The sequence below is a fragment of the Staurois parvus genome, unplaced genomic scaffold (genome assembly GCF_062004578.1).
Source record: "Staurois parvus isolate SC_StPar_1 unplaced genomic scaffold, SC_StPar_1.0 ptg000136l, whole genome shotgun sequence".
In the NCBI taxonomy this organism is placed as follows: Eukaryota; Metazoa; Chordata; class Amphibia; order Anura; family Ranidae; genus Staurois; species Staurois parvus.
Genome location: NW_028317932.1, coordinates 6,911,071 through 6,936,013, shown reverse-complemented (window position 1 = coordinate 6,936,013; position 24,943 = coordinate 6,911,071). Strand labels below are relative to the sequence as shown.

General features: G+C 41.1%; 1 protein-coding gene across 1 annotated transcript in view; it reads left to right on the top strand.

Moving 5' to 3' along the window:
* The window catches only part of DNAH11 (dynein axonemal heavy chain 11), a 363,722-nt gene that overhangs the window by 285,786 nt on the left and 52,993 nt on the right, over positions 1 to 24,943 (top strand). The window contains exons 61-66 of the mRNA XM_089673152.1: positions 3,284 to 3,466; positions 5,822 to 5,923; positions 7,392 to 7,526; positions 14,025 to 14,198; positions 15,274 to 15,509; positions 23,149 to 23,271. Of these exons, the coding sequence (XP_089529278.1) occupies positions 3,284 to 3,466; positions 5,822 to 5,923; positions 7,392 to 7,526; positions 14,025 to 14,198; positions 15,274 to 15,509; positions 23,149 to 23,271 (953 nt within the window). The remainder of the gene's footprint in view (positions 1 to 3,283; positions 3,467 to 5,821; positions 5,924 to 7,391; positions 7,527 to 14,024; positions 14,199 to 15,273; positions 15,510 to 23,148; positions 23,272 to 24,943) is intronic.

The window sequence follows — 24,943 nt, the reverse complement described above, 5'->3', positions numbered from 1 at the left end:
TAGAAAAGTCAATGGCGTCCAAAAAGCAAACCTTTAGGTCAAAAGCGGTTTTAGACCAGCTAGAGAACAGCGGTAGTAAATCAGAACCACTTGCAGAATTGAGTGATAATGATTTGTGGGGGAAATTCGTCATCAGACACTGAAAACGATTTTGCGACTTTGCTCAGTGATGTGCGAACTTGGCGCTATATTTCAAATTTCAGTGATTTTGGTTTGATTACATTATTGAATTAAATTTATTATTATATTATTATTTTTATGATTATTTATTAAATTATAATTTATGATTTTGTGTTTCAAGTTTTATCCTACCCGGAATGTTTACTAGACTCTTGTTCAGACAGATTTCAGTGAATTATTCCTAAAAATTACAGGCCTACAATAAAAAAAAAATACATATTTCCATGCAAAAACATGTACCGCTTTCAGCACAGAAATATGGACATAATCAGACCGCTAGGGAGGTTAAAGTGAGTACTTTAACCTCTTGCCGACCACGCATAGCCGAATGACGGCTTCACCGCGGCCGGCCAGTTCTGAGTGGACGTCATATGACGTCCTCCCAGAACGCGCTCTCCTGCGCGCCCCAGGGGGCGCGCACCCGGCGATCTCCGTGATCGCTGTGTCCTACGGACACAGCTGATCACGTGATGTGGTGAAAGGCCGATCCCACCGGCCTTTTACCACGTGATCAGCGGTGTCCAATGACACGCTGATCACAGGGAAATGCAAGTGCCGGTTCTCGGCTGCACTTTCCTCACGCTGTCAGATCGTGAGGAAAGTACTGCCGAGAACCGGCAGTTGTCAGAGCGGGGATTGGCACCGATCATCAGGGCACTGATGATCAGTGCCCTGATGATCGGTGCCCAGCAGTGACACCCGCAAGTTCCGCCCAGCAGTGCGCCCACTAGCCCCGCCCACCCATTCCCAGCAGTGCCCCCACCTGTGCCCAGCAGTGCCCCCACCTGTGCCCAGCAGTGCACCCACCTGTGCCACTCTGCAGTGCCACCTACCTGTGCCCAGAAGTGCCACCTACATGTGCCCAGCAGTGCCACCCACCTGTGCCCACCCACCTGTGCCCACCAGTGCCACCCACCTGTGCCCACCCACCAGTGCTGCCCACCAGTGCCACCCACCAGTGCAGCCCAGCAGTGCTGCCAGTCAGTGCCACCAGTCAGTGCCCAGGGGTTGTGCCAGTCAGTGCCCAGAAGTGATGCCAGTCAGTGCCGTCTATCAGTACCCATCATCAGTGTCACCTATCAGTGCCGCATATCAGTGCTGCATATCAGTGCCGCCTATCCGTGACCCCTAATTAGTGCTGTCTATCAGTGCCGCCTATCCGTGCCACCTCATTAGTACTGCCTATCAGTGCCCTTTAGTGCTGCCTATCAGTGCCCATCAGTGCCGCCTATCAGTGCCCATCAGTGCCGCCTCATCAATGCAAATCGGTGAAGGAGAAAAAATACCTGTTTGAAAAATTTTATAAAAGAAACAAATAAACTTTTTTTTTTCAAATTTTTTGCACTTTTTTTAATTTATAGCGCAAAAAGTAAAGCGCCCAGTGGCGATTAAATACCACCAAAAGAAAGCTCTATTTGTGAGAAAAAAATGATCAAAATTTCATATGGGTACAATGTTGCATGACCGCGCAATTGTCAATCAAAGTGTGGCAGCGCTGAAAGCTGAAAATTGGCCTGGTAAGGAAGGGGGTATAAGTGCCTGGTAGGCAAGTGGTTAATTAGCTTCAAAGTATGCACTTCACAGTATCAGTCATTTAATGAGTAAGGCTCCTTTTATAAAGCAGACTTCCTTCAAAGCACCTATATATTGTAAATAAGCTTTTGATTCTGAGCATGAAACCTGCTAGCACAGAGATCACCCCCCAAAGCACAGGCAAATAAGCAGAAAGCTAGAAGTGAAGATTGTTAGGCACTGTAGTATGTGCCAGCCATGAATTAATGAATTTCCTGCTGAGACAGCAGTATCATGATGCTATGCCGTACTGTCAAGTGGTTGACCGTTACTACGGGGGGAACTCACAGTTACAGGAATCTCCCTCTTATAACTTATGTGTGTGTCCATCCAGATATCTGTGTCTTGGATAAAAAAAAAAAGGAATCAGGCTTTTGATCTTTATGCGACTGTGGGTTAAGATGAATAAATCAGGCTCTTACAAAACAATGAAAATGCAGATTAATAATGAATGAGGACAGGGGACACCAAGTAGCCTTTTTTAACTTGCCTGGAGTTTTAGGGATAACCGTACACTGGAACTGCCTTTAGACATTAACTCTACAGGCAGCAGAAAAATGCTAAACCTTGTAAACGTGGTACCGCATTTAGCGCTTGAACATTTATTAATTTCATTGGCCGGAGCTCTTGTGCGCATTTACATGCAGTTTTCCATTTTTGGCAAAAGCATTCCTCAACTGAACGTGATTCTTCTGCGTTCGGCCCTTGGGTACACTGCTGCTCCTAATTGTGAGTTTAGAAGCGTTTGGTGTTTTTTTTGCCATGCCCTTGAACTCAACTCAATAAAAGCCTATGTGTCCATGCACAAGTAGGTTTTTACCAGAGTTTAGGAGCAGCGGAATTTACAGGCAGTTCAACGTCCCTCTCTTGAACACAGAAGAATCACATTCAGGAGAGAAACGTTTTTGGCCCAAAAATGCCAAGCTGCAAAAACATGTGTAAATGCACCATGTTTAGAGCTTTGGCGTTTATTAATTTCAATGAGAAGTACTCTGGCCAATGAAATGGAAAAACAATCACGCACTAAACTTGGGTAAACACGTGGTTCTGGTTTTCTGCTGCCAGTAGCGTTCATTCCAGTGTGCATGTAACCTTCAGGAGAGCAATGTTTAACTGCCCCCAAACCCTGCTGCTGCTAAACTCTTGATAAAAGCATATGTGTGCATGGACACATAGGCTTTTGTTGAGTTGCATTCAGGGGCTTTGGCAAAAAAGCCTAAATATACGTTTAGGAGCAGCAATAACAGTGTGTCTTTCCCCTGCAGTACAAAACAAATGAGATTGGGGATTGTTCCCCACTGGCACATAACGATAAGGGAGAGCAGTCCATTCCTTGCATCTATTTTCAGTGTGGATCTCTTTCTCTCGTTCTCCACATTGTGTTATGGAGGAGATCAATGCCAGCTCCTTCTAAGTAGGAATATAGCTGCATGTGAGGATTCTTGTTTAATATTGGCATTAGTCTATTAATCAAAAGAGTTTGTATTGGTTTTCTATTTGAATGTATTCATTATGTGATTTATTGTTGCAGGTTGATGATTTTCTGCAAGCTTTAATAAACTACGACAAGGAACATATCCATGAGAATTGCCTTAAAGTGGCGAAGGAACAGTACCTGAATAATCCCATTTTCAATCCTGATTTAGTTCGTACAAAGTCAGTTGCTGCAGCTGGTCTCTGTGCCTGGGTCATTAATATAGTTAAATACTATGAGGTACTTATTTCATACTATTTCCATTTGGATTATTTAATAGCTTCCTTTCTTTTTTTCCTTTTGTCTTTATCTTCTTTTTTTTTTCTTTTCTTTCATTTTCTAAAAATCTCCATGCCTCCTCTTTCTTCCTTTTTCTTTCAATCTACAGGCTCCCCCCAAAACAGCCACATTTCTATTGAATAACAATACTATAACAAAAGCAATGATATATTCTTATTTGTTAGGCAGTGGCGGTTTAAACCCTATGTTGATTCATTGTTGTATGCTGGGGAGAAACGCAGAGATATGGGCAGCACAGGGCTAAATGGTTTGCACTTCCACCTGGCAGTACTAGGGTCGTCGGTTCAAATCCCAACCACGGCACCACCTGCCTGGAATTTGCATGTTCTCCCTGTGCCTGCATGGGTTTCCTCTGGATACTCTGGTTTCCTCCCACACTCCAAAGACATGCTGGTAGGCTAATTGGATCCCGTCTAAATTGGCCCTAGTATGTATATGTATGAATGTAAGTTAGGGAACTTAGATTGGACACTCCTTGAGGGTTAGAAACTGATGTGAATGTACAATATACAGTCAGGTCCATAAATATTGGGACATGGACACAATTCTAACATTTTTGGCTCTATACACCACCACAATGGATTTGAAATGAAACAAACAAGATGTGCTTTAACTGCAGACTGTCAGCTTTAATTTGAGGGTATTTACATCTAAATCAGGTGAACGGTGTAGGAATTACAACAGTTTGCATATGTGCCTCCCACTTGTTAAGGGACCAAAAGTAATGGGACAATTGGCTTCTCAGCTGTTCCATGGCCAGGTGTGTGTTATTCCCTCATTATCCCAATTACAATGAGCAGATAAAAGGTCCAGAGTTCATTTCAAGTGTGCTATTTGCATTTGGAATCTGTTGCTGTCAACTCTCAAGATGAGATCCAAAGAGCTGTCACTATCAGTGAAGCAAGCCATCATTAGGCTGAAAAAACACAACAATCCCATCAGAAAGATAGCAAAAACATTAGGCGTGGCCAAAACAACTGTTTGGAACATTCTTAAAAAGAAGGAACGCACCGGTGAGCTCAGCAACACCAAAAGACCCGGAAGACCACGGAAAACAACTGTGGTGGATGACCGAAGAATTCTTTCCCTGGTAAAGAAAACACCCTTCACAACAGTTGGCCAGATCAAGAACACTCTCCAGGAGGTAGGTGTATGTGTGTCAGTCACCAATCAAGAGAAGACTTCACCAGAGTGAATACAGAGGGTTCACCACAAGATGGAAACCATTGGTGAGCCTCAAAAACAGGAAGGCCAGATTAGAGTTTGCCAAACGACATCTAAAAAAGCCTTCACAGTTCTGGAACAACATCCTATGGACAGATGAGACCGAGATCAACTTGTACCAGAGTGATGGGAAGAGAAGAGTATGGAGAAGGAAAGGAACTGCTCATGATCCTAAGCATACCACCTCATCAGTGAAGCATGGTGGTGGTAGTGTCATGGCGTGGGCATGTATGGCTGCCAATGGAACTGGTTCTCTTGTATTTATTGATGATGTGACTGCTGACAAAAGCAGCAGGATGAATTCTGAAGTGTTTCGGGCAATATTATCTGCTCATATTTAGCCAAATGCTTCACAACTCATTGGACGCCGCTTCACAGTGCAGATGGACAATGACCCAAAGCAGACTGCAAAAGCAACCAAAGAGTTTTTGAAGGGAAAGAAGTGGAATGTTATGCAATGGCCAAGTCAATCACCTGACCTGAATCCGATTGAGCATGCATTTCACTTGCTGAAGACAAAACTGAAGGGAAAATGCCCCAAGAACAAGCAGGAACTGAAGACAGTTGCAGTAGAGGCCTGGCAGAGCATCACCAGGGATGAAACCCAGCGTCTGGTGATGTCTATGCGTTCCAGACTTCAGGCTGTAATTGACTGCAAAGGATTTGCAACCAAGTATTACAAAGTGAAAGTTTGATTTATGATTATTATTCTGTCCCATTACTTTTGGTCCCTTAACAAGTGGGAGGCACATATGCAAACTGTTGTAATTCCTACACCGTTCACCTGATTTGGATGTAAATACCCTCAAATTAAAGCTGACAGTCTGCAGTTAAAGCGCATCTTGTTTGTTTCATTTCAAATCCATTGTGGTGGTGTATAGAGCCAAATATGTTACAATTGTGTCCATGTCCCAATATTTATGGACCTGACTGTATATGTAAAGCACTGTGTGCTATGTAAGTACCTGACATAAATAAATAATAATAGATAACTGGATAGTATTCTGATAGCTTGCCTGAACACAGTGTCACACTCCACTACCTGGCTTACCTTTTCCTTTCTCTTTGTAGGTTTATTGTGATGTGGAACCCAAGCGTCGAGCACTGTCCCAAGCCAATGATGATCTTAAAGTAGCTACTGAGAAACTTGAAGCAATTAGGAAAAAGCTTCATGTAAGTATATAATGAGATATATACTGGTGACCCTTTACAGTACTTGCTAACATCAGTATTACAAAATGACCTCCACATTTCATTCTGGAGCCTGGTTCTCTAACAAAAAATTTGCAGAGAAGATTTCCTCAAATCCTTATTTACTTGTTCACATAATTGGCTCACTGCTCCTCCCATGGGTCTACAGAGAGTTTGATATTACAGTACAGGCACTGTGTTGCCTCAAATTTGGTAACTTTAGAATTGATAGGTTTTAACACACATAATTGTATCCCTGTTTTATAGATTAAACAGCTAAACAGATACTAGGGGTACAGTTTTTATATTAAACTGATTTGGTGAATATGAAGAACCTTCAGCTTAGCAGTTATTTGAAAACATTCATTGGAATGAGCTATCTCTCTTTACAAAAAAAGAAGCAGATATGGACCTGCAATGAAGTTTGTCACAAATAAAGAAAAGTTGTATTAAAAGCAGTAGAGAATTTCTCTTGAAAACATTAGATGCTTGGCTGTGTCTGACTTCAGGGTGTCCCATGAATAAGAATGTCAGTGACTCAGCATCCAAGAGCTTTGATCTAAAACTTGTCATCCAGCATCTAGAGAAGAAAAGCAGTGGCAGCCAGCATATGTCTCGTGGAGTTCCTATAAGTGTATGGTGAACGTTAGATGTTAGGCGATTGTCAGCTAAGCTGGAAGGTTTTGACTAGATTGGATGATGATAATTACGTCTAGTAATCAGAGTGGATACCACTATCCATTATCCTCAGATAGAATAATTAATCCTCTAAATAGGACCTTCAGAATAAGGCTGTCATTTAAGTGGTCCCTGCAGGATAATACTGCCACCAGATTCCCCCCATTATAAGGCTGGCTATACACTGATAGGTTAAACGTAACAGATTCCTCCAGTCATACTACACAGCTTGGATAGGTGAATCCTCCACTGTCACTGGCTGTCAGAATACCTGAATATCCAGTCACATCCAACTGTCATTTGGGCAACCGTTTTCTGCTTGTATCCTTTGATTTTTCAATCAAAAGGTGTTGAGCAGGAGGGGAACAATAGAGCCACCCACAAAGTGAATTTTGGCTGGTTCCTCAGAAGATGGATGACATTTGTACAGTCTATAGCCAGTATTGGGATGTCTGTCATTAGATGTGTCTCCTCACTATACAGATATGTGCGCTTAGAAAAAGGAACATTGGAGCCTATGCATGTAGCTACATTATAAGATAGTTTATTGGTGTCATAAATACTATTCCTGCCACAATCTCATCTCTATACTCTGCTAAATGCTGCAGGATCGCTCTGTAATTTTCACAAACCAAATGTGAACGAAGCAAGAATATTATTCTTTCATTTCCAAATGGCATATTGTTCTGTGGGGACATTCAACCATGTAGATTGTCAGTATAACTGAAGAAAAATGCTGACAATAGTAATAAACTGTCATCTTTAAAATTAGGATCTTGACAACAATTTGCAAAGACTTACACAGTCATTTGAAAAAGCAACTGGCGAGAAGATCCGATGTCAGGAGGAAGTAAATCGCACTAACACCACCATAGAGCTGGCCAACAGGCTTGTGAAGGGGCTGGAGGTTAGTATCCCTTTAATTCTATTGTGCAGTCAGCAGTTTGATTGTACCAACTTTTCTGTGTTTGATATTCTGCTGATCAAGAGCTCTATGAATGGAGAAAGAGCAAATGAATGAAAATGAATAGAAAAGAGGGGCAGAAAGGGCAGGTATATTTGGTACTCTTGACAAGTGCCTGTAACAGTCCACTCGTATTGACCTCACAGCACAAGAAGATTAAGGAGAAGATTTATGGGGAGGGCATAGGACTTCAGATTTCAACTAAGAGAGCAACCAGCGGTGCAAGGGACACTAATAAAGGGAGTGTCCCTTGTGCGGATTTAAAAAATCTATATATAAACTTTTTAAAATGGATATTTCATTTAAGAATGGACAGTGATGAGCTGACCTACCCACAGCATGGTACTGTATGTCTCTCAATGTAGAGTTCTTGATTTCATACTTCCTCTGGTCTGACCAAAAGTTTACTCCTCCTATATGGGAGCATGGAAGTGTCACCTCTCCTGGTGCATTTTCTGGTTGTAAGATAAATTAAGAACCCAGTAAGCCTGAGATCTATCTTATGGATTCATCTGTTTTCTGCAGTTTATAGTTTCTCTTTAAAAACACACTAAGGGCCAATTAATACCTACGTGTTACCACGTGTCCTGCAACATGTGTGCATAGGTGCAAATAGGCCCAGAAACCATTTGGAAAGTTGACCCTGTCATGCCAAATGTTCACTTGCCTCCTTCTCTGCCAAATTATCCCACTATGAAAGTGTTGTTATATGTAATGACTTCCACAGTTTTCTCTGTGTTTTTTTTGTTAATCAGTGTGAGAGGGACCAAAAATAGACACTATGAACATGCTATGATTCATCTATATAACTGCAATATTGGGAATTGAAGCTAAACCCTCCTGCCCTTTACAGCCATGGAATCTTCCATCGCAGCCTCTGTTTGGTCGGCAGTTGCCATGGTGATCCGCATTTGATCAGTTATGACATAGGCCATTTGATGGCTTGATAGTTTAAGAGCTCAAGAAAATATGACAGCATTTGGTAAACCATTAAGTCGGTGGGTTTAGTTCTTGAAATATGACAACTTTGAGGTCCACGTTCTGCTAGAAGGGTCTTATCCAAAACACATTTTCTAGTTTGATAGTTCTCCTGATTTCCATTTGTTGAGCAGTTTTCATTTAAAGTGAAACGTCAGTCTCTCAATCAACATTGATTATTCTTAATCCTTATGCTGCTAGCATTGGTAAATAGATAGGAAAATATATCATATTTACTTGTTTTACACTTTTTTTTAAACATTTCTTCAGTTACTTCCTGGTGTCTATGCCTAGGCAAGTGATATCATACATCCCAGAAATCTCCAGGAGGGGAGAAGGGGCTTTCTCAGCTAAGCACACTCTCCTTCCTGCACGCTTAAGCTAAGGGCAGATGGTTTCCAGGAAGTAAATGCTACAAGAATCATCAGCCCTTACTCAAGATGACCATGGAGACATGGATGGATGAGTTTGCTTTGAATATTAAAAATTAAGTAAATTGAGTTTTTAACTTGTGGTGCCCAGATGAAGTGTAGTTCTGCTTTAAGTGACGTGCAACTAGAAAAGTTTTTCCCTGGATAGGTGCAATATACAGTATAAATGGATTAATTGAGACCTTCAATCTAAAAGGCAAATGAATATGTTTTGATTAGGACACATGAAAACTGATAACTGAAGTGTTATTTCCTCCTTATTGCATTGACCTGGAAGCTGACGCATCAGTCGAATAATTCAGGCAGTTTATATTTAATCATTAACTAACTCCTAAGCTAAGCAGCTGTTAAAAATTAGAAACGGGCCATCCCAGCCAGGATGACATTACAAGCAATCTATAATACATTAGAATGAAATTATAGTGATTTTTAACTGTCTGGAAATGTATTACACTGCATGTTCCTGCACTTAAACTCTTGTTAGCCAATGTCACTTATGATTTATGATACATGGATGGTATGTTGAAATTATTGAAGATTCAAATAGATGACCACTCTATGTTTACAAAATCTTGCAGTTTTTTTTCCAAAGTTCTTTTGCAGATTAAAGAACGGATTTTTATTGTTGTTTATGACTTACTCGCAAGCAGAATTCTCAAAATGGATATATCAAGAGTTTTTTTTTGCCTTCTAAATGAAGAGAGTTTTCTGCACAGTAGGTGATAAGTTAAAGTGGCAGACTTACTTATTGGCTATTAATAGCATCATGATTACTTCTGAAGAACATCAAATGCAATAAGTGCTGGAGCTGCTGCTACCATCTTTCACTGTGACTCAGGCACTCCTCATGATTTAATTGCTAAAAAATGGTACCTAATCTTTATGAAGTAACCATATTTATTCAGTAATGCTTTAATGAAATACACTAGAGTTAAAAGGCAGCTTTGTAAGTATGTGTACACAGTAAGTAAAAGCTTATATTGGAGTAAAGCATATTAAATACACAAAGAGCCCTAACTTTGTATTTCTTAACTTTGTCACTTTTAGCTTAATATGTGTTGTATTTACTCTTTTTTATGTTAGGACTGTGAAAGAGTAGTCTTGAAAAAAATGATATTTTTGTATTCTAATAATCCAGTTATTGATTAAAAAACAGGTACAGATGGAAAATGTACCTAAATAATTTTTGACATTGGCCTCCTACGCAGCAGGACTCAGACTGGAAGAGGGAGGCATAATCATGTTCTGACATGGGACATGTTGACAAACACAAGCTAGGATAGGTTCTATACTAGGTTGCATTGCTCAGCTGCTCTCAGGGAGTGCAAGACCAGGTTGTCTTCTCTAGTAGGGATGCACCAGTTATACAGAATTACAAAATATTTGCCAAGCGAAGTTGTGTATGTACAGTATGTTTTTTAACTGTATATTTAACTGTGTTCCTGATGTTAAGCATTAAAGTGGTTCTAAAAGGCAGAAGGGTGTAGCTCCCCACGTCAAACCCCCCTCCCCACACGTATCTGAGACCCATCTCATTCCAGCAATGTTCAGGAGAGCCACAGCTTTTCGTGGTCTAACTCTCCTCATTGGCTCACACAGCATTGGGTGCCATTGACTCCTGCTGCTGTCAATCACAGCCAGTGAGCCAATGAGGAGAGAGCAGGAGCGAGACCGAGTCACAGTCTGTGTGTGAATGGACAGTGTCCATTCACAGCAGTGTGGCTGGGGGAGCAAGCCTGCTTGAGTGCCCCCATAGCAAGAGGCTTGCCGTTGGGAGTACCCAGCACCGCTGGTGAGGGACCCAAAAGGAAAAGAATCTGGGCTGCTCTGCTCAAAACCATTGCATAGACCAGATGAGTATAACTTGTTTGTTATTAAAAAAAATTACAATCTTTAGAATCACTTTAACTGAACACTTACTGTATCTCATACATTTAACTTTGGCTTTTAAACTCTGGGAATAAAGTTGGCACCTTGAGTAGCTCATATTTTCACCCTAGCATATTCTGAGTGCAGCCAACTGCCCCACTTTGTAAATACTTATGGATACCAATATCTTTATATTTCTTATCCATATCCTGCACCTAAGCCTGTGAGAGTATGGCGGAATATGCTATTGACTATGTTGAGAATTTCTTTTCCCACTGATCACTGCCAAGAGACAGTGGTCAATTGGCAAGGGGAAGGGGCAAGGGGAACTTCCTCAGTTATGATTTCCAAAAATAGTAAAATCCCAAAAGAGGTTCTAACTATTACTTACTTTTGTTATTGCTATCTGTGTTCCTTGAGAACAAATTTTCCTGGCTTCCTGTCCTATTGACTACCATCACATGTACTGGAAGTGAGGTGAAATCCTGGAAAAAAGGAACACAGACAACAATAAAGAACCTGACATAGGGTTTGGCCCTTCCCTGCTCAATAGGAAAAAAGGGGGACAAATGACTGTGTAAGATTATGTAAGGGGGTTACACTGACTTATTTATTGTAGGATATTTGGAGCTGTATGGCCACAAAAATCTGTGGTCCTGGGATTGATGCAGTAATTGTGCTAATCTCTGGGTGTTTTAAAAATATACACTATTAGTAACCACTGAAAATAATGTTCTAGAAAGCTGGAAAACTACCCATATACTAGATAATATACAGCAGGCCTTTTTATGTGCAGATTTTGTAAAAATTCAGTTGGTTAAATTGTGTGCTTGTCATATAAAGTAGAAATGGTTTTAACTTCCTTAGAATATGAGATACTGTATTTGCTACAAAAAGCCATTCAAACGGTAATAGAGCCACAGGCCTGCTGATGTATTAAAGGTACCTTAACTACAGTCTAACTCAACAATGGGCAAACTACGGCCCGCGGGCCGTATACGGCCCGGCGGACCTTTTAATCCGGCCCGCGGAGCTAGGCTCCCAGTAGGCTCCTCTCACAGTCCGCCCTGAAGACCGGTGTAGCATGAAAATCTGTCTCCTATGAGGATCTGTCCCCCTCGACGTATCTGCGCATGTGCCGGAGATCGCCGATCGGCTGCTAATGCCTGAAACTGGCACATGCGCAGATACGTCGAGGGGGACAGATCCTCATAGGAGACAGATTTTCATGCTACACCGGAACGGCGCGGGAACACGGCGAGAGGAACGCGCGGAGCAAAGGTAAGTGAATTGACACAGGGGGGACTTGGGGACTTAATATGGGGGAAGAATTAATATGGGGGATGAATTAATATGGGGGATGAATTACTATATGGGGGATGAATTACTATATGGGGGATTAATTACTATATGGGGGATGAATTACTATGGGGGATGAATTACTATAGGGGATGAATTACTATATGGGGGATGAATTACTATGGGGGATGAATTACTATAGGGGATGAATTACTATATGGGGGATGAATTACTATGGGGGATGAATTACTATATGGGGGATGAATTACTATGGGGGATGAATTACTATATGGGGGATGAATTAGTATGGGGGATGAATTACTATGTTGGATGAATTACTATGGGGGATGAATTAGTATGGGGCAGGGGTCTGCAACCTTTAAGACATAAAGAGCCACTTGGACCCGTTTCCGAGAGGGAAAAAAAGACTGGGAGCCGCAAAACCATTGCAACATTTAAAACAAATCCGACACTGCATATATTGCAAAAAGCGCTCTGGTCATGAAGGGGGTTTAAGGGCCCAGTAAGCAAAGGGTTAATCAGGGCCACAGTGTATCGTCATAATCACAATCATAGCCTTAGGTCAGTGGTGGGCAACCTTTTTTTTCAACTGAGCCAAATCTCGCCAAAACTACGATTGAAATTTATTTTGACAGCCACATTTTTAAAACTGAAAATACATCCCCCATATAGTAATTCATCCCCCATATAGTAATTCATCCCCCATAGTAATTCATCCCCCATATAGTAATTCATCCCCCATATAGTAATTCATCCCCCATAGTAATTCATCCCCCATAGTAATTCATCCCCCATATAGTAATTTATCCCCTGTATAGTAATTCATCCCCCGTATAGTAATTCATCCCCCGTATAGTAATTCATCCCCCGTATAGTAATTCATTCCCCGTATAGTAATTCATCCCCCGTATAGTAATTCATCCCCCATATAGTAATTCATCCCCCATAGTAATTCATCCCCCATAGTAATTCATCCCCCATAGTAATTCATCCCCCATATAGTAATTCATCCCCCCTATAGTAATTGATCCCCCATATTAATTCATCCCCCATATTAAGTCCCCAAGTCCCCCCTGTGTCAATTCACTTACCTTTGCTCCGCGCGTTCCTCTCGCCGTGTTCCCGCGCCGTTCCGGTGTAGCATGAAAATCTGTCTCCTATGAGGATCTGTCCCCCTCGACGTATCTGCGCATGTGCCAGTTTCAGGCATTAGCAGCCGATCGGCGATCTCCGGCACATGCGCAGATACGTCGAGGGGGACAGATCCTCATAGGAGACAGTTTTTCATGCTACACCGGTCTTCAGGGCGGACTGTGAGAGGAGCCTAGCTCCGCGGGCCGGATTAAAAGGTCCGCCGGGCCGTAGTTTGCCCATTGCTGCCCTATTGCCTGTCACCTGGTGGGCAGTGTGCTCCGGAGCCGCAGCCAAGGTGAAAAAGAGCCGCATGCGGCTCTGGAGCCGCGGGTTGCCGACACCCGGTATGGGGGATGAATTACTATGGGGGATGAATTACTATATGGGGGATGTATTACTATATGGGGGATTAATTACTATGGTTACTATGGGGAAATATTACTATACTTACTATGGATGACACATACACATCATTCATCTACTCTTGGTCCGGCCCCCGGGTCCAATATATGAACCCATTGCGGCCCTCAAGTCAAAAAGTTTGCCCACCCCTGGTCTAACAGGTAGCGCCTTCTCATCTGTATAGCTTTATTCAACTACTGTGACTTTTTAAATGTTCCTGTTTTGAAGCTGATGTTGATCTACCCAAATGTTTATCGACAAGCACTACAATTAGCTCAGTCTTTCTCATGGGTCTGGTTTCTTCTAGTCTGAAAACGTTCGCTGGAGTGAATCTATTAAAAACTTTGAAGCTCAGGAGAAGACACTATGTGGCGATGTATTGTTGACAGCAGCTTTTGTGTCTTATGTGGGGTCCTTTGCAAAGCGCTATCGTCAGGAGCTTCTGGAGCAAATGTGGCTTCCATTCCTCAAATCACAAAAGGTGACAACTTTACCATTTTCATTCTGAAAATCAGTGATAGACCTACGCAATGTGCCGACAGATGTGTTTTACTGTTTATCAAATTTATTAGCATACACAGTCTTCTTCGTAGCATTATAGCTCATTGGTCTTGGGTTCACTAGTAGTCACTGATAGTTTAGTATGTTTGGTGAATATGTTTAGTGCCTTTTTAATTGGCAATTTAATGTGTATGTAACTCACTTAATAAAATCTAGTATAGGGCAGGCCATAGAGGGAGTAAATTTCTTTCCTGCAACTATGGGTTGCCATTGTGTTCTCCCAGTGGGGGTAAGCTGTACCCGCTGAGAGAACACAGTGATTAAAAGCCGCTAGCAATAACTGCATGTAAAATCTGGCAGGCTGGTTGTTCCCAGGTTGATCGATTGACCAACTTGGGTACATTCAGCCTGCCCATACATGATTCGAATCATCTATGGCCAGCCTAAGCTTTAAAATGTTATTATCTCTTTAGTTTTCTTTCTTTTTCTTAAAATAATACCTTATATTATAAGGTGACAACGCTCTATTTCTGACTCCAAGTTGTGAACCTGCATGTCACCCTACCACATAGCCTTCCAATGGCCACAAATGGATCTTTTAATACACATTATGCAGGCATGGTCCACTAGTTTCTCCATCAGTAAAACTGTCCTGAGAAATGCTGGAGTGCATATTGACTGGAGTATTGCTACATAGAGGCTGCAAGACATCAGCAACACTAAGATGGAACAAAGGGTTAATATAGGTTAAAACAAATATTTTTTTAAAATAAAAAAATATTTTTTGTTTATGACACATATTGCTTTAGTAAACTAACCATCATGCAGTATGGGTTAACATCTGCTTAAATGTCAGGGGTACATCTGCTTAAAGCGAATGAGGAAACCACCAAAACAACAATGCCTAGATAGCTGAGGACCTATACATTTACAATATATATACCTGCTTTTGCCAATTGATTTTTTTTAAGTATTTGAAAACATTACATTTGTAATACTTTAGATATACTTTTGCAATGGAGATTTAATTTACCTGGCTGCATTTTCCCATTCAGGTTGCAATTCCAATATCGGAAGGACTGGACCCGATTGCCATGCTGACTGATGATGCTACAGTAGCCGCCTGGAATAATGAAGGTCTGCCTGGAGACAGAATGTCAACAGAAAATGCCACCATTTTAATAAACTGCGAGCGGTGGCCTCTTATGATAGATCCACAGCAGCAAGGCATCAAATGGATTAAGAATAAATATGGAGCTGCCTTAAAAGTTATAAATTTAGGACAGAAAGGGTAGGTGCTTAGGAAAAGATATCACCAACAGTCTTATTACATTTGCAGAAATGTCAGTAGAAAGGACAGTGCTGGATTTTAAGTATCTTATCTTGTTCGGTATAATTTGGGGACAATTTGTCCCCAAATACTGTCTAAACCAAAATTCCATTAAAAGGGGTTCTCCATTATGTTTCCCCTTTCTGTTTTGATTCCATAGGTAATTACTAGGCTGCTGTATATTAACTAAACAATAAGAAAATGAGGCATGCTGTGGGCACCACATGCTTTTTTCTTTTTTAAATTAGCCCCACTATCTTCTATGTATGTGTTTATATGTATATATTGTACCTTGCTTGGAATGTGGTGAAATCTGCAAAAAATACCCAATCACAGCCCAGCAGACCCCTCTTCTCATGATCAGCCAAAGCCAGCCAACTAGTACTAGGAGAGGGGCTCACCCATATAGAGACCCCCCCCCCCCAGGCAGGGGAAGGAAGGAAACTTTGGGCCTTATATCCCCCTTCAGACTTCAGGGAAGGCATGAAAACCCACACCTATCATACTTATGAGTGAAAAAACACACAAAGTTCAGGTGACACACACATGGAAAGAAATTAAAAGCTAAAAAAGATGCCAGTGCATATACAATGGCTAGGCCTTGTAGCCTGGTATCAGAAATTGCCCAGGTCTCAGTGAAAAGGCCTAGCCCATGAGGACAGGTGCAGAAAAAAGCAAGAGGTGCTGTTTCACACAGTGGGGTCCAAAACCCATAGTGTTACTCTGGCACCCCTAGGCTGTGACTCCCAGGGGTGGCTTGACCACGCAGGCTCTCTGCCTTCCCAGTCCTCATCCAGACAAGGTAGCACAGTTCAAATCAGGAGACACTGGGCCCCTTGGAATACTCCACTCTAGGCAAATACTCCTGACCTCCACTTTAACTTGTGGAGACTTCACTGAGTTTCTTTCTCATGGGGAAGATCATTCAGGACCCCCATCATGCTATACACCAAGCCCTCCTAGCCGAAAATCCAGAATGAGCACCCCTACTGGTCATTGACAGGAATAGATACTACAGCTGATATAAAATAAACTGGGCACAGGTATGATTTGGAAATATGCTCTTCCTCCTTGAAGGTGCAATGAATACTTGCTCAAGGGCAGATGAAGAACTCTGGTGTATATCTGCACCAAATCCAACAAGCAAAGTAAAAATAGCAACCTCTCAGATCAATATATACCTAACAAAGAAAGTAAAGTGCACATGGGCAGGGCAGTCTAGAGAACAATACAATACAAAATATTCCCCAGCACATTTAACAGCTAGTCAGTGGCTTCACATATATTTGCAAATTTATGCAACAATTCAAATGCAAAACGTGAAAAAGTCTGTGCTGACTAGCTGGTAAGTGTGCTGTTGATTTTATTTATATTTATATATATATATATATACAGTTGCAAGAAAAAGTATGTGAACCCCTTGGGATTACATGGAGTTTTGCATGAATTGGGCATAAAATGTGCTCTGAATGTCATCTAAGTCACAACAATAGAAGAACACAATCTGCTGAACATAATACTACACAAACATTAGATGTTGCCATGGTTTAATTGCACATAACATGTAAACATTCACAGTGCAGGGAGGAAAAAGTATGTGAACCTTTGGACTTAATACCTGGTTGACCCTCCTTTGGCAGCAATAACCTCAACCAAACGTTTCCTGTAGTTGCAGATCAGACCTGCACAATGATCTGGAGTCATTTTGGACCACTCCTCTTCACAAAACTGTTTCAGTGTAGCAATATTCTTGGGATGTCTGGTGTGAATCGCTCGCTTAAGGTCATGCCACAGCATTTCAATCGGGTTGAGGTCAGGACTCTGACTGGGCCACTCCAGAAGCGTGTTCTGTGCTGTTGCAGCCATTGTTTTGTTGAATGACTTGTATGCTGTGGGTCATTGTCCTGTTGCATCACCCATCCTCTGCAGAGCTTCAGTTGGCGGACAGATGGTCGTATGTTTTCCTGCAAAATGTCTTGATAAACTCTGGAATTCATTTCCCCATCAATGACAACAATTCGTCCAGGCCCTGAGGCAGCAAAGCAGCCCCAAACCATGATGCTCCCTCCGCCATGTTTTACAGTGGGGATGAGGTTTTGATGTTGGTGTGCTGTGTCTTTTTTTCTCCACACATAGTGTTGTGTGTTCTCCCAAACAACTCAATCTTGGTTTCATCTGTCCACAGTATATTTTCCCAGTAGTGCTGTGGAACATCCAGGTGCTCTTTTGCAAACTTCAAACGTGCTGCAATATTCTTTTTGGACAGCAATGGCTTCCTCCGTGGTGTCCTCCCATGTACTCCATTCTTGTTTAATGTTTTCCTTATTGTAGATGTGTCAACAAAAATGTTAGCATGTGCCAGAGATTTCTGTAGGTCTTTAGCTGACACTCTGGGATTCTTCTTTACCTCATGCAGCATTCTGCGCTGTGCTCTTGCAGTCATTTTTACAGGACGACCCCACCTAGGGAGAGTAGCAACAGTGCTAAACTTTCTCTATTTGTAGACAGTCTGTCTTACCGTAGACACATGAACATCAAGGCTTTTGGAGATACTTTTGTAACCCTTTCCAGCTTCATGCAAGTCAACAATTCTTGATCGTAGATCTTCTGAGAGCTCTTTTCTGCGAGGCATGGTTCACATCAGACAGTGCTTCTTGAAACCAGTAAACCCAAAACAGGTGTGTGTTTTTTAAGGGCAGGACAGCTGTCAGCAACACATCCAATATCATCACACTGATTGGAGTCAAGGTTGGCTCACTCCTGGCTCCAATTAGCACTGTGAATGTTTACATGTTATGTGCAATTAAACCATGGCAACAGCCAATGTTTGTGTAGTATTATGTTCAGCAGACTGTGTTCTTCTATTGTTGTGACTTAGATGACGTTCATAGCACATTTTATGCCCAATTCATGCAAAACTCCACGTAATCCCAAGGGGTTCACATACTTTTTCTTGCAACTGTATATATATATATATATATATATCCATTCAGTCGTATCCGACCCTTGGCGATTGCATGGACCATCACTCGTAAGCGACTTTTTCCATGAATTCTCTTAGCAATTATTTTACAGGGTAGGTTGCCAGGTCTTTCCCCAACCCCTACCATGCAGGAGATTCAGCATGGCCAGGGAAACTAGGACAATTTAGACAGGAGCCAATTAAACTACCAGCATGTCTTTGGAGTGTGGAAGGAAACCGGAGTACCCGGAGGAAACCCACGCAAGCACAGGGAGGATATGCAAACTTCATGCAGGAGGCGCCATGGTTGGGAATTGAACATATATATATATATATATATATATATATATATATATATATATTATTGTTGTTCTATGGGCTGCCTTGCCAAAGTGTAACTTTCTGTTGCTGGATATAAATTGTTCTGTTCTGAGCAGTTTTCATTTTATTTTTATATTCCTGTGTTTAGCCTTGGGCATACATGAATAGTGGACCTACTCAGGCAATCCCCACCTTTTTTGCCCAACCCTGATAGGTGATTATGATAATGAATTCTAGTAGTAAAAGATGCTATTTGCTTTAAGTCCTTGTTTTTTTGATTCAGATGCCTGTGCATGGTGCGAACAATCCCAAAATATTTTATGCAAGTCAAATCTGTACATTTTTTCCATCAGTTTTCATGCACGTATAATGTGATTGAGGACTAAAGTGGAACTAATTGATTTAACTGTTTTGCAAGGCATACTATGAATGATAACTGTCACAGTTGCTTGTTCTCTTAACTGAACTGTCAAGCCATTGAATGGCTGGTGTCATAACTGATTACATGTGCAGCATCATGGCAACTGCAAATCAAATGTTAAGATGGCAGCTTCTTTTTTGCTGTAGCAAGGTGGGTTTATGCACATGGGCATTTTTCTGATTTTGGATAGCTTTCCTCCTGCTGTTCTGCAATTGCCATGAATGCACAAAGTAGCTCAGAATTTCAGAAGCTTCCTAAACGCAACTCAAAGCAGTCTAAAGAAACTCCTAAGGTAATCATAAGCAACTGAAAGCAAGTCAAAATTAGTCAAGAGCAAATTAACGCAAGCCAAAGCAACACAATAGCATGTTGCTTCTTATTTTTAAGTCCATGTCATAAGGGCCCTAGACCTGAAACTGTTTAGTTTCTTTAAGGGATTTTTCTCAAGATTTAGGGGCCATTTACACCTATGTGTTCTAACACATAATAACGCATGTAAATGAGTGAACCATTGTACACCACAGCTCTGCTTCTGAAAGCCCTTGTAGGAAGGACAAGGACCTGTTGATGGTGTTTTGTGAGGAAATGATGTGTGGCTCCAAATGGCGGCACCTTGTGGTGTATAAGTGTCAGCTTTCAGATCAATCCTTGCATCACTGTTGAGCTCCTTTGGATCCCGGATCCAAGCTGTGTACAGTAGTTTCTCCTTTTTTAAGTATTTGCTGTTACCTATGGCTGCTTTCATTAAAACTTGTGGCTGGCTTGTACTAATCTTTGCTACAGAGAACGAGCACTATGTCTACTCAGACTGAGCACTGTTTTAGGCAATTGATGCACTAGACATTCCTCCTTTTTATTTTTACTATGGGTTGTGCATAGTGTTTATCTGACAGCTGGGAAATGGTACAGTATGTGCCTGAACCTTGCCATGTGTAGTAGTTTTGAACTATGGTGAAAGCTACAAAACAGAAGATGGCCTTGATCTTCACTTTATTTTCCCGCCACCGCCTGTAGTGGCATGTTTTTTCTGAGGTGATATCCACAGGTTATAAGATCATTTCAAATTTTCCTCAACCATGATTTCCTGTTCCTTTAACTGCAAAGTTTTAAAGTTTTTACCCAAATCTGTTTACAGTTCCAAAACCCAAAGAAGGCCTTCACCACATCCTAGATTTAAAGGCTCTTAGCACCTTTGTATGCCTTCAAAAGTTTTGGATGGAATCTATTTGGTTAGTTATTTTTTTCAATTGTGAGATTTTGCATCTTTCGGCATAAAGAATGTGTAGGCTATCATTCCAGCTCAACAGCAATTTCTGTGCTTTGTTGTGGGGAAAACCACTCAGTTTGTGGTTCTTTCATTTGGTCTCGCCTTGGCTCCAGAAGTAGTGGTCTTTCTACCCCAGATTTGATAACTTCAGTCCTGATGCCGATCTTCTCTACAGAGTTGCTGATGATATCCACCTTCTAAGCAGTTCCCTTTGTTAAGTCCCAGTCAGAATTTTACAATGAAACATCCTTTCAGCATAGGACACGTCCAGCCTTTCCCTGGATAAGATGATCCAGTTATATCCTTGAACAAAGATGTCTCTTATGGTGGTGGCTTCTTTCCATTACACTGTTCAACAGGTAAAAAGTTTTGGGCATAAAATTAGCTAATCTTACATAATTTTGGGGTGCTGAAAACGAAAATGACCCTAAAAAATGTTGATCTAGTTTCCATGATATATTCACCCATCTAATGACGTAAGCCATTCAAAATTATGATGCAACTTCAGCTGCATATTGCGCAATTGATACTGGTGACCAATAGAAAATTGCATGTATACTGAGATGATGCAATATTAGCCTTTAATTGCATCACTTCACTGCATAAAAGCTGCAGTATCTGTAGCTGATTGTAGTTCGACAGCGTCTTTACATTTCATTTTATGCTTATATAGGCTACTCAGTAATGCCTCGAACTTGTGTGAATAAAGCAGATAATTTCTGCTATATCTGCGGTGAAATAACTTTTATCTCACAAAAAGGAGGATAACAGGAATGATTAAGAAAGCCTACAACTTGTATTTTGGCTGCAAGATAGGAGACCAGGACAAGAGCTGGGCACCACATATATGCTGCAATTCTTGTGGGACGGCACTGGAGCAATGGTTGAATGGAAAAAAGGCATCTATGCCTTTCGCTGTGCCAATGATTTGGAGAGAGCCAACAGATCATGTTAGTAATTGTTACTTTTGTATGGTGCCTCCAATTGTAAAAGGGCTAAATAAGAAGAAAAAGTTATCTGTGCACTATCCAAATATTCCATCGGCAATACGTCCAGTTCCTCATGGAGAGGGGCTACCAATTCCTAAAGCACCAGAATCCTTCGTGGTTGAGTCAAGTGAGGAAGAACCTGAAGCGTGTAGTCACGTGCAGTTGTAAGAGATAGCCCTTTCCTCGAATAGAAGAGAAAAGCCAAGAGAAGCAAAACCGACACAAACTGAAGACAAAACTAGTGAGAATCCTAAGTATTAAAATGATTCAACTTACCTTATGGCTATAATTTTTCTTGGTAATCCTATGCAATATATTATGCCATTTAGGCTTTGTTATGTAGTCAATATCACTTGCTTTATATTTGTGGAAAGACATCTATCTATATAATTATTGTGCATTATGTAGTCATTACGCCTATAGTAGAAAACTTTCCGTTTACAGAAAAACTAGCGCCAATTGACAAATTTCATTGTTATATTTGAACTCAGAATGTGAAATTCATTAGGAAATGGATCCTTTTGTTTCCAAAACTGGCAAAAAATAAAAATTTGTTGAACAGTGTTATCAGAGGGCAGGTACTCTCTTCCCTTACAATTAAAAGTTTTGACCAGTCATCCAGTCTGGATTCAGTCAGACAATGCCACAGCTGTGGCTGTGTGCCATCAATCATCATGGTGGAGAAGGAGTGTTGCTACAGCAGCTGAAGTAGACTCCTTGGTAGAAATTCATGTTTCTGAGATCTCAACGATGCACATTCTCAGGGTGAAGAACAGGCAGGCAGATTTCCTCAGCAGACAACATCTGGGCTCAGGGGAATGATCTCCCCAACAGGATGTGTTTCAAGACATATGTCTTCATCTGCTTTGAAGGATCAAAACCTAGTGCATTCCAGTCATTCTCATAGCTCTGAATTCCCCTTGCAGAGTGTGGTACAATGACCTCTTCATCTATTATCTAACAATCCATGGCTTCAATGAGATCAGCTAAATCTCTTATTCCAGAGACTGATCTTCCACCCTAATTCTCAGTCATTTACTTTGAAAACTTCACTGTTGAATCCCAGGTTTTGAGAGACAGAGGCATTGCTAGATTCTGGTATTCCAATGATGCTAATGCATCTGTGCATGGATCAGAATGCAGATAAACTGCCTGCACAGATGTACACTTGTTGATGCATCTGAAAATCCTTGCTTCCTGTCATTGATTTGAACAGGCCACTAGCATGTGGCTAAATGCAACTGTGCCTTCTGTGTGGGTAAAGATGGCCCTTTGCATGGATTTACAGAACAATACGGCTGTGTGAATGAGGCCTAAAGTGTAAGGGGAGAGGAAAAGAGGCTTACCACTTTCTGTGCACCAGGTAAGGAACTTGCTCAATAGACTGTTTCCCTGAACCCAATGGTACTTACGCATGTGCTACTAATGTAACTTTTCACGGTATGCTGTAAATAGGTGTATGTCAACAGTTTCACTAAAAACTTGATGGAAATTCTGACGATATTCATGTTTCCAAAAAACAAAACATTTTCAACTTCAAATTCAACTAAGTTTCCACATTACTCACTATTTAGTCCAGGTAAATTTTCATGCCATTCTGTGCCTCATCACTCATTTGAATTCTCTTTCTGTGCTCTTAGTTACCTGAACACAATTGAAAATGCCCTGGCATCTGGTGATACTATATTAATCGAAAATCTGAATGAAACGGTTGATCCTGTTCTTGACCCTCTTTTGGGAAGAAATACCATTAAGCGAGGCCGGTAAGTTGCTGTACAGTTAACATTTTAAAAATCTAAATGTACACTTGGTGCACATCTCTACATTTATAACAATACAATATACACTTGTGAACCTTCTCAATACAAAAAGGCTAACAAACCGCAACTTTATAATAAATAAGTGCAATCCACCATATAAAAAGTGAAACCAGCCATATAAAAAGTGCTCAGTCCAACATATATGCTGAGAAGGCGGTGAAAGTATCCCATCAGTGTGATGAGTGCTGAGTACGAGCACACAAGCATGTATTGGTCTCTGTAAAGTGAGATCAATATTTTTGGTAAGGGCTGATCATTTGGTGGAAGAATCACGTTTGCTCATCACCTTTCAAGATTTGATTGAATCCTGGAGAATATATGAGCACTTTTTCACTTTTTATATTGCTGTTTCACTTTTCATATGGCGGATTGCACTTATTTATTATAAAGTTGTGATTTGTTAGCATTTTTGTATTGAAGGTTCACAAGTGCATATTGTATTGTTATATATGTAGAAATGTGCACCAAGTGTACATTTAAATTGTTATAAGGTTATTGTTTGACTTTTTTGGGAACAGCACTCTTTGGTTTTTGTTTCACTAAGCGCAAATAATTTCCTATAGATTAAAGTAAATATTTTGTACTGTGTATCTTTTTGTCTCCCAGTCAGTCTATGTATATGATTCATGCACTTTTGTTATTATGTAGTGTTCATTTAATACATGCAGTTTATTTGTACTGTGGAAACATTCAAGAACAAACTGGGCTGTACTACACTTCAATTAAAAAGGCCTAACTAACCTGATCTCATTCTGTAATCGGAAACAAAAATGTTTTTGTGCCCTAGGCTGTAAAATGTTTGACTGTGTAATACTGTTGTTATGAATTCAATATTCTTTGCTTTAAAAAAAATATGTTCTACATTGTATATACAGTATATGTACTGTAAGTAGTGTGGTATGAACAGAAATGCAGTGACAGGCAGAAAATGCATTACACTTGTGCCATCTGGTGGCCACAAAGCAAAATGAAATCCATGGGTCCCTCATTTATTTCTAATTGAAACATGGGGCATAGCTATTTGTCAATAAGCCACTTTGCAAGACAACTGAAATCAGTGAGGTTGTTGTCAACAAGGGATTAAACGACAGCAACACCTGTGGTGAAGTTTAGGTAAACCCCCACCCTTCTTATTGCAGCCAACCTGTTAAAATATTTATCTTTCTCCCTGTCCCAGAATTATTATTATACAGGATTTATATAGCGCCAACAGTTTGCTCAGCGCTGTACATTATAATGGGAGACAGTACACAAGACAGTACAGTAACAATACAATACACGAGGGGTTCGAGGGCCCTGCTCCTTGGAGCTTACAATCTAGGAGGGAGGGGATAGTGGTACAGGAGGAAATAGCTGTGGGGGATGGAGTGGTAGGAAGAGTGGAGGAGATCGGCAATTAGCTGAGGGCGGGGTAGGCTTCCCTGAAGAGATGGGTTTTCAGGGTGTGCCTAAAGGTGAGGAGAGTAGGTGATAGTCTGATGGATTGGGGTAGGGAGTTCCAGAGGATGGGGGAAGCCCTGGAGAAGTCCTGGAGACGGGCATGGGAGGAGGAGACCAGGGAACTAGAGAATTCTTTGTTGTGTGTCTCTACCCGGCATCACGCAGTCTTTACATC